The sequence below is a fragment of the Rutilus rutilus genome (assembly GCF_951802725.1).
Source record: "Rutilus rutilus genome assembly, chromosome: 8".
Lineage (NCBI taxonomy): Eukaryota > Metazoa > Chordata > Actinopteri > Cypriniformes > Leuciscidae > Rutilus > Rutilus rutilus.
Window position 1 is genome coordinate 22806967 of NC_140222.1, and position 18509 is coordinate 22825475.

At 37.6% G+C, this 18509-nt stretch overlaps 1 protein-coding gene across 2 annotated transcripts; it reads left to right on the forward strand.

Annotated features, from left to right (window-relative positions):
* The first annotated feature begins 1611 nt into the window (after positions 1–1611).
* Positions 1612–16648, forward strand: ccnt2b (cyclin T2b). 2 transcript variants are annotated; one of them, XM_084416767.1, is made up of 10 exons: positions 1666–1849; positions 2481–2562; positions 2758–2886; positions 8685–8745; positions 8822–8884; positions 10635–10680; positions 13784–13947; positions 14165–14235; positions 14363–14939; positions 15940–16648. In XM_084416767.1, exons 1-10 carry the CDS (start codon positions 1689–1691, stop codon positions 15945–15947), a joined length of 1362 nt encoding a protein of 453 aa, XP_084272893.1. In that variant the 5' UTR covers positions 1666–1688; the 3' UTR covers positions 15948–16648. The 2 variants fall into 2 exon arrangements, with proteins under 2 accessions (XP_084272892.1, XP_084272893.1); XM_084416766.1 differs by having other exon boundaries at positions 1612–1849; positions 14363–16648.
* Positions 16649–18509: the final 1861 nt, after the last annotated feature.

Consider the following 18509-nt stretch of genomic DNA (forward strand, 5'->3'; position numbering starts at 1 on the left):
ACTTAAGTACAGTACTCAAGTAAATGTACTTTCTTACTGTCCACCTCTGCATTTTATTTAAACAAACTTTTAACTATAAGATGCGATTAATCGTTTGATTGTTATTATTATATGTACAGTAGCCTATATATTATTATAATATGTAATATGTTATTGCATATATTATTATATCTGATACATTTATTATTCTATGAAGATATCTTAAAGAGTTAAAGGCCTGGTTTCACAGAAAGGATTTCAGCCAGGATTAGGCCTGAGTTCAATTAGGGCATTTAAGTAGCTTTTTTAAAGGTGCAGTATGTAAGATTTACAGCTAGTGGTTGAAATGGGTACTGCAGTTCAAATAAAAAATATTAGAGCGGGTTGTTTCTTCCGCCCCCTCCTCCTCAGACTCGACGCTCACACGGGTTTCCAGATTGAGGACACGCAACAAGAGCGAGCGCAATTAACAATGGAAGGCGAGGAGATATACACACTTGTAAGTTGATTTATCCGTGTTTTAATATGCTCCCGTTCATAGAGATTTAGATGGATGCCGAGGCTTTTTAGGTTGGGTAAAATCTCCGATCTCTGGCCTAGTTTGTTTGCTGGCTTCCATAGCTGCAATACGCTGTTTTCTGCCAACCTGTTGCCAGTTGGCGGTATAGCGAAATACTATTGGGTAAATTGGCAGTGGGTGGAGTCACACAGACCCAAACAAAAACAGACATTCCAACACAGAACGCACATTTCAAAGACCCAAAAAAAAAAAAAAAAAACTGCCTGTAACATTGTTTTTCAGAGAAACAAGTATGTGAACAAGCATGTTTCCTAAATCTCTGCAAACATATTATGGTATTTTTATACCCTGGAAATCCAGAGTTCTCGCGAGAGCACAAGTTGAATTTGCTCAGCGAGTTACTCTGGTGTCGAGTAATGATGCTCATTAAATATGCCCCTCGATCTGAGCTGCACCAATCACATCGGGCTATCTGGGCCAGAGGCGAGCTAAACAGATGACGACAGCGCTGTGACGTCGAAGTCATTAGTAAACATTGAAAGATGGCTATGGATGAACACCAGTTGTTTGAAACGGCTTTGGCCGCTACAATGAACGAGTTAGACTTGGCTTTTTATTTAAAACAGGAACAGAAGACGCCGCTCGAATCATTCTTTTGCAAGTTTTTGCTGTTTTGCCGACCGGATACGGCAAGAGTCTAATCTACCAGTTAGCTCCGCTATCTAAGCGTATGGGGTTTATTGTTGTGATTGGTCGTAGCTCGAGCTGGGCGATTTTCATTAGTCGACGCCAGACCATTAATCTTTTAGATTTAGGTCTGGATTTCCAGGTTAGTAGTTTTATGCTTTACGGCAAAAAAGTTACATACACCACAGCTCTTTAAAAAAACAAAACATTACTGGTGTGTTTGTATCTTGAGATAAAAGTCTTGAGACTTTTTATTTTATTTGTTTATGATATGTCAGTACAAGTTGCTTTCGGTTAAAAAACATGGATTTTTAGTCTGGGACTAGGATTAAGTATTGTGTCTGTGAAACCGGGGGAAAAGAGTTGTCGATCCCCATCTTGTGAACGCTACGCTTCATATGTCACGTACCGCCTCCATCCAGCTCATGTCGCTGCAGCGCTCGCCCTCGCGCCCAGTGACGTCACGGTGATGTAGAGCGCAGTGCGGGCGGAAGCGGGTGGGATGATGGCGGCGGTGCAGCGGGGCTCCAGCAAATGGCTCTTTACCCGAGAACAGTTCGAAAACACGCCGTCCCGCCGCTGCGGAGTCGAGCCCGACCGCGAGCTCTCATACCGACAGCAAGCCGCCAACCTAATTCAGGATATGGGACAACGGTTAAACGTGTATCCTTCTCTAAAACAGCAGCGCTGTGACTGAGTTAGCCGTTAGCATATTAGCACGCTGCCGCTTTTGATCAAGTGAAAAATGTGCCGGCTAAAATACGATGTTTTACGCGTTAAAATTCACGCAAAACACCTTATTTCTTTACAGTTCGCCTTTTAACTGCATAATAAAGTGTATTTGGGGGTATCACATGAGTTGGTGTGTGAAACAGACGTGTGTGAATGACAGGAAGGTGATTCAGTGTCTTTATGCTTGACCTAAACCGTATTTCTGGATAAATATAATTTTTACCTCATCTAATCAGATTTTTACTCTCATAATGAGGTTGTTTGGTGTGTTTTATGGGTTTAAGAGTGATTGAGACTTAACTATGTTAAGGCTAAACAAGATGTATTTTCATTGCGTGTTGTCTTATATAAGTATGTTATTTAATGTATTTTCCTTTTTATTATAGTTTATTATTCGTTTTTTTTCACATTTATTAGTGTAAATTGGCACTATGAGCTGTTTTAGTTTGGTTTTGAGTGATCGTTCTGAAAGTTATTATTTATTAGTATAAAATTGTTCTATATTATATTGCATACAGTAGGTTATTTTGTAGTGTTTTTCTTCCTTGATGAAACTGTGCAGATCCCAACTTACAATCAACACATCAATCGTCTATATGCACCGATTTTACATGCTAAATTCCTTTACGAAATTCCATAGAAATGTGAGTATGCTTTTCTTTTTTTATTGATTATAATTTGATCACTCTAAATTTTCATATTTATTTCTGTGTTTGTTGACCTGCGTATGCACTATTTTTAGGATTTCACAGGAATTTAATTGGCAGCACTGGTGCGATTCGTAACCTGATTGTTTTCTGATTTTTGTAATATTGTAATTGTTTGCTCTCTTCAATCAGATCATCTCTCCCACCGCTCTGTTTCTGGCTGCTAAAGTGGAGGAGCAACCCAGGAAACTTGAACATGTTATTAAAGTAGCACATGCTTGCCTGAACCCTCAAGACCCTCCGCTGGACACCAAGAGCAATGTGAGTGTGAGGCCTTGTGGGTAATGTAGTTTCTCGCTCCACTTTATTTTAGGACTGGGTGATTATTAGGCCCAAAAAATTATCGTGATATAATTTTTTTCATTGCAGTCGATATAGATAATTATCACGATAACTGTCAAATATTTTTCTTTCAATTTGTAGAAACCAGACAGCTAATTGTAGTTTTAATCTACTCTTTATTGTCAGAACATGACATTTTACAAATCTGAGGTAGAATATTTACAACTTTTCATAATTTTTTTCCTTAACAAAAGAAATTTGTGTTGCCTGACTTTGATGCGTATCTTCGGCACAGTTTGCAGTACAGGCCGTAATATTAATATTTTGTTTTGTCTCTTAGAAATTCGCATTTGACAGTAGCTTGAGTTAGGAGGCAGATGTAAATTTGTCCATTAACACAAATGGTAACATCTGTAAAAATTTAAATAACCTCAGAGTAAAATGATATGATTTGTTTCAGTTAGGATTTTACTTTTGTTAAAATTAACCATTGGTCATCCATAGTATCATACATTTAGATCATGATTATCATAGGTAAATCCACACGTATAACTAGAGGTCGACTGATAGGGTTTTTCTCTGGCCGATGCCTATATGTAGAAACCAGGACGGCCGAGATATGATGGCGATTTATTTTTTGTATTTTTTTTTTGGTCGATATGTTTGGCCGATTTTCCTTTTTTTACCCCCTTCATCTCATAAAATCTAACCATTAATAAGAAGTTATACAGAAAATTGCTTAAATTAAACATTTATTAACATTTAATTAAACACAAGCCTCTCCAATCCATGCACTTGTATAAAATAAACAAATAAATGTATATACGTAAAATATTAAATACATAAAACAGGTCATCAAAAATCTAGACTGTCAAATAGTGCTGCACGATTAATCGTATCGCAATCGCGATGTCAAGCCTACGCGATTATATGACGCAAAATGCTGCGATTTTTATATTAAATAAACAAATTAGCGCTATTAACGCAGCATCTGTTAATTTTTGGCATCCTTTGGCTAGTGTTACATGATCCCGCTCTTATTCATGCAAATGCTTTTAAACCATTCATGCGCGATAAGACAAAAAAGAACGCGCTGTCAGTGAATGTCCTCCTGACACACACACACACACGACCCACAGATAGACGCGTGCCAGTATCGTACAGACAGCGCGCCAGTATCAAGTTCTCTTTCGCGGTAGAACGAACAACACACATGTATGCCAAAAAGAACGCGCTGCCTGTGAATGTCTGACTGTGACACACAGAAAGACTCGCGCTAATATCGTGCGTGTGCACAAAACAGCATGCCAGAATACAGTTCTCTTTCGAGCTTGAACGAACAATAACACACACAATTATGCCAAAATGTCTTTTTGTCGAGTATCTTCATAACAAAAGAGTAGTCTTATGATGAACGTGAAGAGTTGTGACTCGTGAGAGAATGAGGCGCGTGTTAGAGCCGCGTCTCTGACAGCAGCGGCTGGTCTTAAAGGGACAGTACACAGTAGCCACCAGGGGTGCAAACAGCGCGCTTTTCGGCGCCTCCCGCTTTTTTCACGTCAGTTTGGGTGACTTGTGTGAATCGTGCAGATCCGAAGAGGTTTTTTTTAAGGAGGGGGGAGGGGGGGTGGTTTGAGAGGGTCTGATTATAATTTAACCAACAGTAATTCTAGATTGCGTCCACCAACAAGTAAATAGGAAATAAGCGAATCAGATTCAGAACACTGCGCGCCCAACCAGCAGTTTGTGCGCAAGCGTGAACCACTAGTGTTTCTGTCTCACTCTGGATCTGCCACTGCATCACATTTCTCTCTGCGTGGCGTGGAGTGTCCGTTTTTTGTCGGCTCTCATGTTAACTGGTTAGAGCTTGTGTTAGAGCACAATGCCTGCGTGACACACACACTTCTCGAGCCGCGCCGAAACCGCGTGCTAGAAATAGAACCGCAACCGACGCCTATTTTTCACGCGACACGCAAGAGTGTTGGAAGTTTTCAGACAAAATAGAAGGCGCAAATACATATTAATTACATTTTGATGCTTGAAAGTCTCTCGGTTTTGACAAATGCATATATAATTGTAATTAAAAAAATAGGCCTAATTATCGATTTTCAAATATTGCCCCTGTCAGTAGGCCTACAGAACGAAACATTCTGTAGCCTATTTTGCCGTCAATACTGCCGACGTTGTCTTTGCTGTATCAGGCTATCTATATTAGGTTTAACATCCAAATGTAGATCGCACAGAGCCACGCAGTCGCAGACAGCACGTGAAGTTCGTGAACACCGAATTCCCTTTTCTTTCTTTTCTATTTGTGTTTGAACAGACATGTGCACGAAAAAATAAGCCAGTGTCCGTCTCAACGAGTTTCCCCGTAAACGCAGTCAAAATAAAACGGATGCGTGTCATTACCGGTATTAGATACGCGCATTCGTCTTAAAGGGACAGCACCCAATATACCTGCAGCTGTTTGTGTCACCAAAGTTAATCAAACAACAAAAGAGAAAGAGAAAAATCACGTTTTGTCAAAAGATAAACTGTATTAATACTTAATACAGTTTATTTACCTGAAAAACATAAAGCACTGCTTTATTTCTCGTGTATTTGTGTTTTATTGTATTTATATTTGTATTTTGTTTATTAGTTTATATGCAGATGCACTAGGCCTACCCTACACAATTACCCCAATCATCCTAGAATTATTAATTCTTTACAAAAAGAGCTATTCAAATTATCAGGTGAAATTGTTTTCAGGAAGTAGCAGTAAAGCAAGAAGAAGAAGTGCAAGCTTTTTCTAAATTTCATTTGACTCTATGTGCCTATAGGGGTGGGTTGGGGATGGTGGCAATGTAGTATCTGGATATTTGCCGCGGGACGAGGGCTTCGATTACCTCTCTCTTTTTTGACCATACATGTGTTTGCACCCCTGAGCCACTAATTATATCTGTCGCTAAAGTTCATCAAAGAACAAAGGAAACAGAGAAAAACACTCACTGCTCTTGACTAAAGAACTTTTTTCTTTAGGCAGATTATCACTAATCTGTGTGTGCATTTATTTTCCTTGAGATACAAGCAAGTTGACTCATGAAACCATTTGTTTATTATATCGCAATCGCAATATTGACCTCTATTATCGCAATATGACATTTTCCCCAAATCGTGCAGCCCTACTGTCAAATACATTTTTAGATGGAAAAAAGTATTTTTACAAATGTAAAATAACACTGGATAGTCTTCATTGTAGAAATTAAATACAGATTAATGCTTACATTAAAGTTACAAACGTTTTTCAGTCAAGAGCAGCGAGTGGTTTTCTGTCTTTTTTTTTAATTAACATGACGGACATCAGCAGGTTTATTAGGCTGCTGTCACTTTAAGAGCTTAAGCACAGATCTAATATACTGTTACACAAATGTGTTTTTTCTAATTACGTTCCAAAACTGTCTGTATTTACCTGAATACTTGCCAAGATGGGCATTTTGACATCATTTTGTATGTATTTGACCGTTTTAAGCGCGATAAGCCATGAAAAAGTAGTCAATTTGGTACTCGCAGCTTTATGAGAGATCAGTGGTGCATGCGCTTTTGGTGTGGTACTGTGGGAATGAGTACAGTACAAGCACTAAATAACCGGAGCAAATGAGACTAGTGAGTGAGAGGAGGCGGGTGTGTGTCAAACTGTAAATTCGCCGTTGGAGAGAAGAGAGTCAGTGCTCAGCTGGTTTCAGTTAGGGCTGCAACAAACGATTATTTTGATAATCGATTAATCTAACGATTATTAGAACGATTAATCGACTAATCATTAGCTACGTTTACATGGACACAATCGGAATGAAATCAATACGATTGATGAATCCGAACAAGGTGTTTACATGAATGATAAATAAAGTAATCGTGTTGATGTGCGCGTTTATGTCACAAGTTTCAAATCGGATCTGATGTTTTGACATGCGCACACTGCACGAATATACAGAGTTTCCCGCTTTTCGCGCATAAATATTCTCCTCTATTGGTTCTTTATTTGTTTTAAACAGCAGACGTAATTTTAATTCGTCTCTGGTCATAATTTAGAGAATATTAACCGTTTTGCCATGCTGCTTATTGATCATGCAGTAAAAATGCCCCTCCCCGTGGCCAAAACCAGACGTCTGTGGATGAGAATCCAAAACAAGGACTGGTGGGACGTTGTCCTGCTTCACTTCACAGACGCGCGTGTGAAATGAGAATTTTAGAATGACGGGAAACTTATTAATATGACACTTTATTCAACAGGAAGAACAGCTCGTTCAGCGCGTCATACGTCATTACGCTAGTTAACGTCATTGCACATGCGCAGTCCTTTCAGTTTCGGTTTTCAATCCGATCAAGTGTTTACATGTTCTCTCGATCGGATTACAAAAGGGATAAACCACCCCTTTCAATCCGATCGAAATTTCATTCGGATCGAGCTCAATCGGATCGATTAAGGTGTTTACATGAAGGTTTTTTAGTCCGATTGAGCCGTCAATCTGATTAGAAGTGTCCATGTAAACGCAGCTAGTGATTATTTCGCAGACTAATCAGTAAGTCTGGAACGATTATTCAGCTTTTTCAATTAGTTAAAACACTGAGTTATACATATTCTAACTATAATATAAAAAAAAGAAAATCACTTCAGCTTTTGAAATGGTTGTTTTAATGAACTTTGAGCAACTAAACAGGTCATTCTCTTTAAGTTTTCAGATTTCTGTCCAACTCAAATCACACACAAATGCTCACGCATTGTTTAAATATTCTGTTCTCTTTCAATAGAGAAAAAGAAACAAATTAATCAGCTGCATTACAGACAAACTTAATCTGCAAACAATTATTATAAGTATAAAAATAAAAAATAAATGTACATGACAATTGAGCTGACAGAGACAATCTCATTTACCTTTTAATTTACAGTATGAAAAAGTAACTGACATGATATTCTTCATAACATCTCCTTTTGTAAGTCTTCATGAATATGAAACAAAATACAGGCAAGTGATAAGACTGTAATACCTAATAGTGTTACAATAATAAAAACAGCCCTGACTCCTAAGCTCGATCAAGCTTTATCCTATGCAAAAATAAATCATCAATTACTGTAATTATATTATTATTGTTAATATTATTACTATTATTAGTTATATTGCATTCTCTAATAAAGAGATTTACCGCTAGTTATTTAGCTCCAGCTGGAGAACATTCACCTCTCACCGGCTCCTCTTGTTTCCTCTTTAAGTGCTTTAACTTGCATGTATTGCACATGACAGCATTCTTGGTTTGAAGTTTTGTGAAACTTTCACACACCTTGCTAGTTCGGATTCGTTTGCACTCCGTCATATTTCGCGCTGTGTTTTCTTCTACCGCAATAGCATTTGTAACGGCTGCATTACACTCTAGCGCTACAGCGCCGTAGCGGTCAATCGCGATATTGCAGGCCCTTACAATAGGTCACGTGAGATCAAACGACTACTCAAATTTTTTTTATTGTCGACTAATCGTTTCAGCCCTAGTGTATCAATACTGCAGAAAAGGAGTATTGGAACTGTTTCAGATATTTCGGTATTGATGCATATTGAAAGATTATTTTTGACAACACTTAAACATTATTTCGAACTTGTTATATTTTGATAAATTACTTCGCAATCATTCGCATTTTAGCACCCAGCCCTATAATACATTATACAGCATGATGTAAATTGCACATTAATGGTATATGATGTATATTATTTGGTTAGTTTTTGATGTTTTGCCATGTTGAACTGCAGATGTACCTCCAGCAGGCCCAAGAGCTGGTGCTGTTGGAAACCATAGTGCTGCAGACACTCGGTAAGTGGCGATCTGTTAATGAAAGTGTCTTTGTGCCTGATGGTGAACACATGACTAACCGGTGGTTTTGTTTCAGGGTTTGAGATAACTATAGAGCATCCTCACACAGATGTGGTGAGATGTTCCCAGCTAGTGCGAGGTAGATGCTTCCAGTCTTTCTTCATCTCTTTCTCTTTTCTTTTTACTCACAACTTCGTTCTGCCTTTTTGGCTTTGCATTGTAGATGTACGATGATGCTGTTAGCTGGGCTTCCATTCATGTATTTTTTTCAGACTTTTATTCATTATTACTATTATTTTACTCTTAGAAGTGCTGTATGGGAACCCCAAAATGTGCATTTTTTTTTATTTTAGTTCATTGAATTTAAATGTGTTTTTATTTTATTCTGTAAGATAATGCATAAACTACAGTGGAAGCATATTTACTCAATATATTCCTAAAAAAAGTCATTTGACTTCAACTTTAGACTAAGTAATTTTACATTTAAACCACAAATTGCCTTTTTATTTTGTGTAAATTTCCCTGTAAGTGACAATTCTGCATTTCAGTAAATAAGTAATACAATAAAATTTAAAATAAAACCATAAAATATTATTTAATAATAATAGTTCTGCAAGGATGCGTTCAATTTATCAAAAGTGACTGTACAGACATTAATGTTACAAAAATGTTCTTTTGAACATTCTGTTCATCAAATAATTCTGAAATGTATCAGTTTCTACAGAAATATGAAGCTGCACAACTGGTGCCAACATTAATAATAAGAACTGTTACCTGAGCATCAAATCCTCATATTAGAATGATTTAAGAATCATGTGACGCTGAAGACTCGAGTAATGATGCTGAAAATTCAGCTTTGCATCACAGGAATAAATTACATATTAAAATAGATTAAAACAGAAAACAGGCATTTAAAATGTTTTACTGTAATTTTGATCAAATAAATGCAGACTTGAGCAGAAGAGACTTTTAAATGGTAGTTTATATTATAATATATACCGTATTTTCCGCACTATAAGGCGCACCGGATTATAAGGCGCACCTTCAATGAATGGCCTATTTTAGAACTGTTTTCATATATAGGGCGCACCGGATTATAAGGCGCATAAAATAGAAGATACTGCAGTCAAACGTTTGACTGGGTTTGCGTTATGCAGTGGTCACCAACCTTTTCAAGCCTAAGATCACATCCAAAGTCCAAATGTAAACCAAGATACCTTGTTTATACTCGACGCGTCCGCATGAGCGCGAAGGTAATAAAAAAAAAAATATCCGTCTGCTCGGGCAGATTCGGCTTAACAGCCTTAACAGCGCGCGCGCCTCTGAATCCGAAGATGCATGACTTTGAGCCGAATCTGCCCGAGCAGACGGATATTAGTAGTACATCTCATCACACCGGCACCCAGTTTGCGCGTCTTAATCAGTTATATGGTCTGGTGTTCAGTCTAAAACAAAACAGTTGCGTCAAGTATAAATGCCTCGTCTGTTTGGGGAGTTGCGCGCGCAGTCAGCGGAGGCTCGCGCTCCGGTGTCAGGCGAAAGTATAAACAAGGTTTAGGTCAGCGGTTGTTTAACAGACGTTAACATAAGGCGCCAGATCCATATATAAGGCGCTCCGGATTATAAGGCGCACTGTCGTTTTTTGAAAAAATGAAAGGCTTTTAAGTGCGCCTTATAGTGCGGAAAATACGGTATATATATATATATATATATATTTTTTTTTTTTAATGCTAAACACTTCAGATACCTTTTTGTTGGACTAAACCGAATTAATATAATGGTTCATGCTGTGATTCTGAGTTTAGAAAGGCAAAACATGGTTGAAGAGCCACTGTGTACATTTGACTGGATTGTATCTAACGGGACGTCTTTTCTGTCTTTCCCCTCAGCGAGCAAGGACTTGGCCCAGACCTCCTATTTCATGGCTACCAACAGGTTGTTACCCTGACCCCTATTTGTTGCACTGCCATGGCACCCTATGACTTCCTATTAGGCAGGGTTCTCCTTCATGTGTCCAACGCTCTCTCGCGCCTGGGCGAAGCGATTGTCTGCCCAGCCCGGCGCAGTGCGGTGTAATGTACGGAGGGCTTGCTGTTGGCACAGAAGGTTGAATACACAGCCTGGAGTGTAGAGGTGCTAATAGAGATATCTTGATTGAGTGCATAGGTCAATAACTCAATTGGTAGCCTGAATATCAGCTCAGAGTTCAAAGGTGTAAACTTAGAGATTGTCACGGTAAGTACCAATGACCGCATTTCTTTTTCATGTTTATTTTTTGCTCGAAGCTGTATTATTATTATTACTTAAAAAATAATTGTATATATCTTATATATAAAAAAATAAACATAGAGATTCTATTTTTATTCAGGATGATACATCACAATACCAACTTTATTTATTTTTTATTTTTTATTATGCAAATTTTAACATTGATGAATTTATATAATAATTCTGCTTAAAAGTCATTTAGAATTGATCTACAAATACATATTTATTTTTTAATTTATTTATGGTTTGTGAACTATTTAGTTGTCTTGTTGGTTTTAAGCACCGTTAATGAATTCACTTTAAAACTTAATTTCTTCTGTATTGTAATTACTTCCAATGCTTTTTGTCCTTATAGCAAGTTAATTTAGGGAAGATCCCTATTGCACTCTAGCTACATCCGGCACACTATTTTAATTTCGGAAGGCAGAAATTAGATTTTAATTTCTAATTGTCGGAAGACCAAAGCGTAGAGAAAAAGATGCGTTATTAAATGTATCCGAATTAGTGTAGCCCCGGCTCCCTTTTTGAGATCCAACATTTTTAGTGGTGTGAACAATTTATTCTGAAGCAATATTCTCATCAGTGTTCTTTCAGCATTTACATACTTAAATCTGCATATTTTTTATATTCACCTCAGGGTGTTATTTACCTTTATTAAGGCCTTTTTTTAGCCTTATTAAATGTCATTTTTCATGCCAAATTCTTACATTTGATCAATAAATTCAATTATAATAAGATACTGTAGGGCTGTTACCAATCAAATTAAATAATTTACACTGCAAAATTACAACTGCAATAACTATTATAAGATTAACTGTCACCCCCCTTTTTGAGAATAGACGTGAAAATGGACTATCCAGACTTGAATGGTTGTAATTCAAGATTGCTTTGGAATATACAGTTATGTTTGGTCTTGTTTTAAAGAAGGTACTCAGCAGATTATTGCTGAAGTGAAATGAAAGTATGAAAACGCTATGGCAGTATAAATTTACTGTACTAAATGCTTTTTATTTTATATAAAATCTATATTTTACTAAATCATTTTTACTCTAAAGTTACTATAAAATTAAAGCCATTTATCTAACCACGTTGTGTTCCAAATTTGAAGTTGATATCACAAAATTGAAGTTCCTGAGATTTAGAGGCGCTGTACCCAAAATAGCCACCAGGGGTCACCCACATCCCATTGATTTTTTTTTCCCCTGTAACGAATTAATACATTTCTGTCAAAATATCACTTCTATCACAAAATAGGGACCTTGAGACTCAGACCTTTCTGACAATGTGTTTTTATCAAGATCAGAAAAGGTTTTGATAATAAAGAAGTTAAAATAAATGTAATGTGAAACCTGACACCTTCCACTAGGGGAGGAGCCTGTTAAAATAATTTAAAGTACTGTTTCCATGGTAACACATCCCATTTTAAAATGATTTTCACAGGATGAATTTTGAGTTCGTAAGCTTTCAAATGATACATCGTTTATGATGATTACTAAAATATGTGATACACAAAGGCAATAAAAAGAGCGCGCAAAATACAATTATTCTTTTAAACTAAACCACCAGTAGGTGGCGGCAAGTCACTTAATGAGTCATTCTTTCAACCAATTCATTCAAAACGCTGAATCATTCAGTAAAAAAAAAGTGAATATTTTGTCAAAAATGTAAGTAACTTAATATGAACTACTTGTTTATTATTCCAACACATGCAATCGTGATAATATATCTGGCAAAATGGCCCTCTTGATCGTGTAATGTTACTTAACTATATGATACATTTTATATATAAAAAAAAATATCGACATTTAGATTTTTTACCCTTAGTATGTTTCTTCTTCTATGAGTTTCTTTGTGTGCTGTTACACTCATTTGTTTCGATTGCTCCATGAAAGTCTCTCACAAAGAGCCTCAGCAAGCCTCAACAGCGCGTCTTTGTTACCAGAAATACTTGATCAATTCGGGGATAATTGCATTTCAATGCCTCCCTATTTATTTTTTGTCACTGAAGTTTTAATTAATTTGTCCTGTCAGGCAAGTAAAATCTTCACTTGCCCCTTCAAAAAAATCCACTAGTCCCGGATAAGCGTTAATGTTGAGCCCTGCGAGTCTTCAGCCGCTTTTAAGAAACTGTTAAAGATGCATCTTTTCCGCCAACACGTGACCCATTAATACTGACACATACTATTCTATTATATATCGGTTTTTTGTTTTGTTTTTAATTAACTTGCTTTGTGTACTGTGCTAGACTATCTGGGACTACTCACAGCTCTTATATATTGTTGCCCTATTGTCGGTTGAACTGCATCTGTTTTTCACATTTGTAAGTCACTTCGGGATAAAAGCATCTGCTAAATGATTAAATGTGACTAAAAGATAATTTCAAGCCAGTCAGGTGACTTTGAGCTGATTTGGTCATTAAAGCAAGAAGTTGAGTTGCTTTGTCGTTGCTGGCATCATGCTCTACCAGTTGTGTTGTGCAGTTGATGCCACACTAAGTTATATTTTTTTGTTGACTGAATCTGTTTCATGCATTACATACATTTTGTTTTACAGCCGACCAGACAAACAGCATTCTAGCAAACATGCATCCGACTGGACTATGATCAGCTTTGACATGAAATAATCCTGATTATTATGATGAACTAAGAAGAATGGAAATGAACCGAAGGAGTTTATTGAATTAGGTTCCTAGGGAAGCATTTCTCATGTCCTCTGTTTGTAATGGAGTGTTTTCTGTGTCTCTTCTCTTTTCTTCTCTCTCTTCTCTCAGTCTGCACCTGACCACCTTCTGCCTGCAGCATAAACCCACAGTGGTGGCGTGTGTCTGTATTCACCTGGCCTGCAAGTGGTCCAACTGGGAGATTCCCGTTTCTTCAGATGGGAAACACTGGTGGGAATATGTGGACCGGACCGTGACTCTGCAGTTGCTTGACGGTCAGTCAAACACAACTTGGCTCAGTAGATACTTCATTTTGTTCTTTCAAATATTGTGAATTATGAAAATACTAGTTGAAGTTATGTATATGAATACAAAAATGTATATATTTAAAAAGAATTGCTGCGTTTAGCATAGGTTTTTATATATTAGGTTTGTCTCTTGATTTTGTAGATACATGGCACTAAATAAAATAATCTGAATCTGATTTTGTAGACCTGACTCACGAGTTTCTACAGATCCTGGAAAAAACACCAAGCAGATTAAAAAGAATCCGAAACTGGCGGGTATGTACAAATCCTTAGCTAAGCCAGAAGCCTACAGCTGCAAACCAAAAATATAACCAATCAGTATAGATGCAAACGGTAAAGTATTGGACAGATTAAGCTTTATCTATTTTTGTTCTCGTTTTAGGCCACACAAGCTGCCAAGAAACCAAAACTCGACAACCAATCAATAGACAGTTCCTTCCTGAGCCAGGAAACCTCATTGATGGGAAGCATGTGTGACATCAGAGGGGGCATGTATTCAGAACCATCCACCTCTTTCCCATTGGATGGGGCATCGATGTCACTCAACGGCCTGTCGGACTTGCAGAGTTCCGCTTTCAGCTTTCCTGCACAGATTTCCCAGAGCGCCGATGCTTTTCTTGCGCTCCAGGGGGCGCCGACAAGCAAACACGGACATGGCTCGGCAACCCTCGCCCCTCAGAAACTCACTCTAGAGAAATACCGTGAAAAGCATGCAGCCGAATTAGAGCATCGACGCAGACACGAAGAGGAGGAAAGCGACCAGCATCGAAAGCACGGACATTTGTCGTCCGAACCGTCTACGTCAATCAGGGTGAAGTATTCCCAACAGCAGGTACAAGAGCGAGCGACGAAGAGCGGGTCGCTCAAGCGACGCCACCCTTCCTCGTCGGAGAACGGCTCCTCTAGTCAAGAAGAGCTGAAAATGAAGATCAAGGTTTCGTCAGAGAGTGGCGGCAGTGGTAAGAGCCGACACAGTCCGCGCTCCAGCCGCGAGAAACACCGCGAACATTCGTCGCACAAAGCACCGAGACACGACTCCTCACACTCACACGGTAGCCACCACCACCATCACCACCATTCATCCAAATCTCACCGATCTTCCAAGAGCCACTCCTCCTCTGCCTCCGTCTCTGCCAATCAACCGATAGGCCACGCCCATTTGGCGAAGATTGACAGGAGGCTGGGGGAGGGGCAGAGTTCTGAGCCTAATGCTGCTTTAATAAATAACGGTCCACACATGGATTATGAAGACACTTTTAATATGCTTGATTCCCTATTAAATGCGCACAACTTCTAAACTAGCGGAAAAAATCTAACATTTTACACGAAACCTCAAAAAAAACGTGCGATTTTTCATTCTTGAGCTAATTTTATGCAAGAATCACTCGTCCGTTACATGTCATAGTCTCTCTTCGATTAAATCATGTTTTATCACTGAATTTAAAGGAAAAAAAACTACAAGTGAAGGTTGTAATGGCGTTTTAGTGTAAACGTGTAAACAACAATTGTGAATTTACGATTTTAAAACTTTCTTAGAGTCGTAGAGCTTGCTAAAGAGAGATTGCAAAATGCCTCTGGTAATTTTAAGTTGTTTTAGTTGGAAAAACGCGATGTGATGTGAAAATGTATGTGTTCTTACTTCATGCTTGATTCACGATGGTCGTTTTGTTTTTCATTAATCAAAGGGATGAAAATAGAAATGTGTGGCTGTTTACAAAAGGAAGATGCAGATATCTGGTCACTGTTATTTGTATCGCTATATCCATGTGTATATATATATTTCACGAATGCTCAGGTTTGGAGGTTATTAAAGGTGAAAAACGTCAGTCGAAACATAACTTCGAAAATTATAGCTGAAATTTCACAACAATGCCTGTACACAGATTCCATTATAATGCTTTCCATATATTGTAAATTTAATGTACTGTAAGTTATCTATTTTATGTTATTCTCTGTTAGAAAGCTGAACCGATGACATCATCGTGCCCAGGGCTGTTGTCTAATAATCTTGAGGACGTTTTGCTTGAAATTACTTTTTTCTTTTTTTACCCTTTTACAGTAGTGGAAAGCAAAATGCCTTTTTCGGCAAGAAGAAAGTGGATGTTTTTGTTTTTTGTGTGCCAGATTTGAACTGTCAAGATCGCATCCCAGAATTCTCAGCTGATCGGTTCATTGCGGTGTACGTCGAGCCTTAAAACTGTACGATAGAGATTTTTAGCTGCCTGTGTGTATCAGTCCCCACTTTCTATGATCTCAGTATTTAAGATTTGATTTCTGTTCCCGTCTTCTCCCCTCATTGGCTGCTGCTTCTGATTGGTTAACAAGTGGGCTGCCATTGAAATCAACCAACTGTCAACTTCACGTTCTCTGTCCGATGCCCTTAAAACAGCTTTGGGACCGTTTTGAAGGATTTTGATGAGGATAAAGAGGAGGCTTTTGCTCTAGATGTGGCCTAGACTCCTGTTGTGCTGTTATAACCTCCTTTCACCAGATACCAAAGGTTTGTGCCTCAGTGTTTGCCCACCGTTGGAACTGTATGAAACTTTTAGGTTTCCATCTTTTTATTTCATTTTATTTGGAATGCCACAGTTTCTTATTATAGTATTAGATATGAGTCTGTATGGATGATGTTTTGGATCGTCTAATAAACATCCAAGAAAATTGCATATTACAATGTGTTGTCTTTATTTATTTTACTTTTTTTATTTTTTTATTGAATGGGTATTTCAGTTTTATTAAATTAAAATTAAATGTAAAAAAAGAAATACATTTTAATTGGTGTTTGAGTAGGCCAGTGTTGTTGATAACAGGCAAGGCAAGCTTATTTATATAGCACATTTCATACACTATGGCAATTCAAAGTGCTTTACAGAAAGGAATTAAAATAATCAAAATTAAAAGTTATAAAAGATATTAAAAGAGATATATGATAGTTATAAAATGAATTAAAAAAGGTGATACATTTTAAACTTGGTTAACTAACGACACTAAACTTGTTTATTTTGTACTTAAGAGTTTTCCATCTTTGTGATGCACATTAAATATTGTGATATTATTAGTGTTAAATATATACTTATTTGATACAATGTTGTCATATTGGCTGTAGTTAGTTTTATCATATCTGTCGGTTAATGCTTGACCAATGCTGATCCCTTTTATAATTACTATTATTATACATTTTGTATGAAACTGCAGTGTGATTACATAATTTACATAAAATATAGAAAAATTTAAATAACCTGTCCATAAAAAAAAAAAAGAGAAAACTGCAGGTTTTTGTTGGTGCACGAACATATGCCTACACAGCTCGCTTTGAACAACGTTTTGAAGATCAGCATATCTGCTGTAAGATTGCAGTCCCAGTAAAACAGCTCTGTTAAATCATGATGTCATATCTTGCCAGCTTTCCTGGTCCCAAGGCACAGACGAGGCTCAAAACTGACATGTTTAAACTGCAGTATAAGCATACGGGCTTTTGCTGATATTTGCTGACAAGTGATCAGTGGGTCAATTGCTTTTTATTTTGCGCACTTCACATTTTGGCAAATGTAGTAGCTCGGTTTTTTTGGAAGAAAATTTTAGTAAAACATGCATACTACACAACTAGTGATTTGAAATATCCAATGTGTTGCACTCAGCCTCAGCTGCCAGTAGAACCAGTGCAGTTCCTCTCCTGACCACCAGATGGAGATCTTGAGTCACGTGTCTCCAGCATCCAGTGGTTCAGATATATGTGGTCCGCAGGTACGCTGATATAACTACCACAGAAATCAAAAACGACCTGGTTCCCCATGAGACGCAAACTGGTTTATGAAGAATGTCACTTTTTTTTAATGTTGAGTCCTTTGAATGTGGCAAGCAGATATTTTGTAATAAACCAGGTGTTTTGACGCACACTATCTCCTGTTAGCATGCACACTATCTGCTTCTAACCTCAAAATGCAATTTCATCATCTTACACACTTATAACTCACTCCTCCTGTAGGGCAAGCGTTGACTGTCTGCTTATAAGGCAAACCGTTTAGCAAATTGGGGTTTTAGAGAGGTCAGTTATAATTGGAGAATGCTGACCGCTAGCTACTAGAATTTTAGCTTCTATAAATTGATTGGATTATAAAACGTTATCATAACATATTATTAGCTAATATAATCTGCCCCACCAACGATACATCGCCTTGATTAGCAGAAAAGTAGTTTCTGAGGCGGATTACATTTTGTTACAAAAACATTCAGACTCTTTAGTTTTCCTGACGCTAACTTTGATTGGATTGTGAAAAGTTAGCATCAAATATTATTAGCTAATATAATAAGACCCACCGACACAGCCTTGATTATATTAGCAGAAAAGTTGTTTCAGAGGTGGTGAACATTGTTAGGCAAACATTTTGACTTAGTTTTCCTAAGTAAAAACTTTGATACTTTAAAAGGTCGAGCTCTTTAAAGTCGGTGGATTCTAATTGGCTCTCAATGTTCTGATTCCATCAATATCGTTTCTCCCTGTCGTTAACGTTATAGTTGTGGTATTCCAT

Bases quoted from the DNA above. Each gene is read 5' to 3' on its own strand.
- ccnt2b (XM_084416766.1), top strand. From the start codon at position 1,689: ATGATGGCGGCGGTGCAGCGGGGCTCCAGCAAATGGCTCTTTACCCGA. The intron at 10,681-13,783 runs GTTGTTACCCTG...CTCTTCTCTCAG, and splicing joins TATTTCATGGCTACCAACAG to TCTGCACCTGACCACCTTCT. The intron at 13,948-14,164 runs GTCAGTCAAACA...CTGATTTTGTAG, and splicing joins GACTCTGCAGTTGCTTGACG to ACCTGACTCACGAGTTTCTA.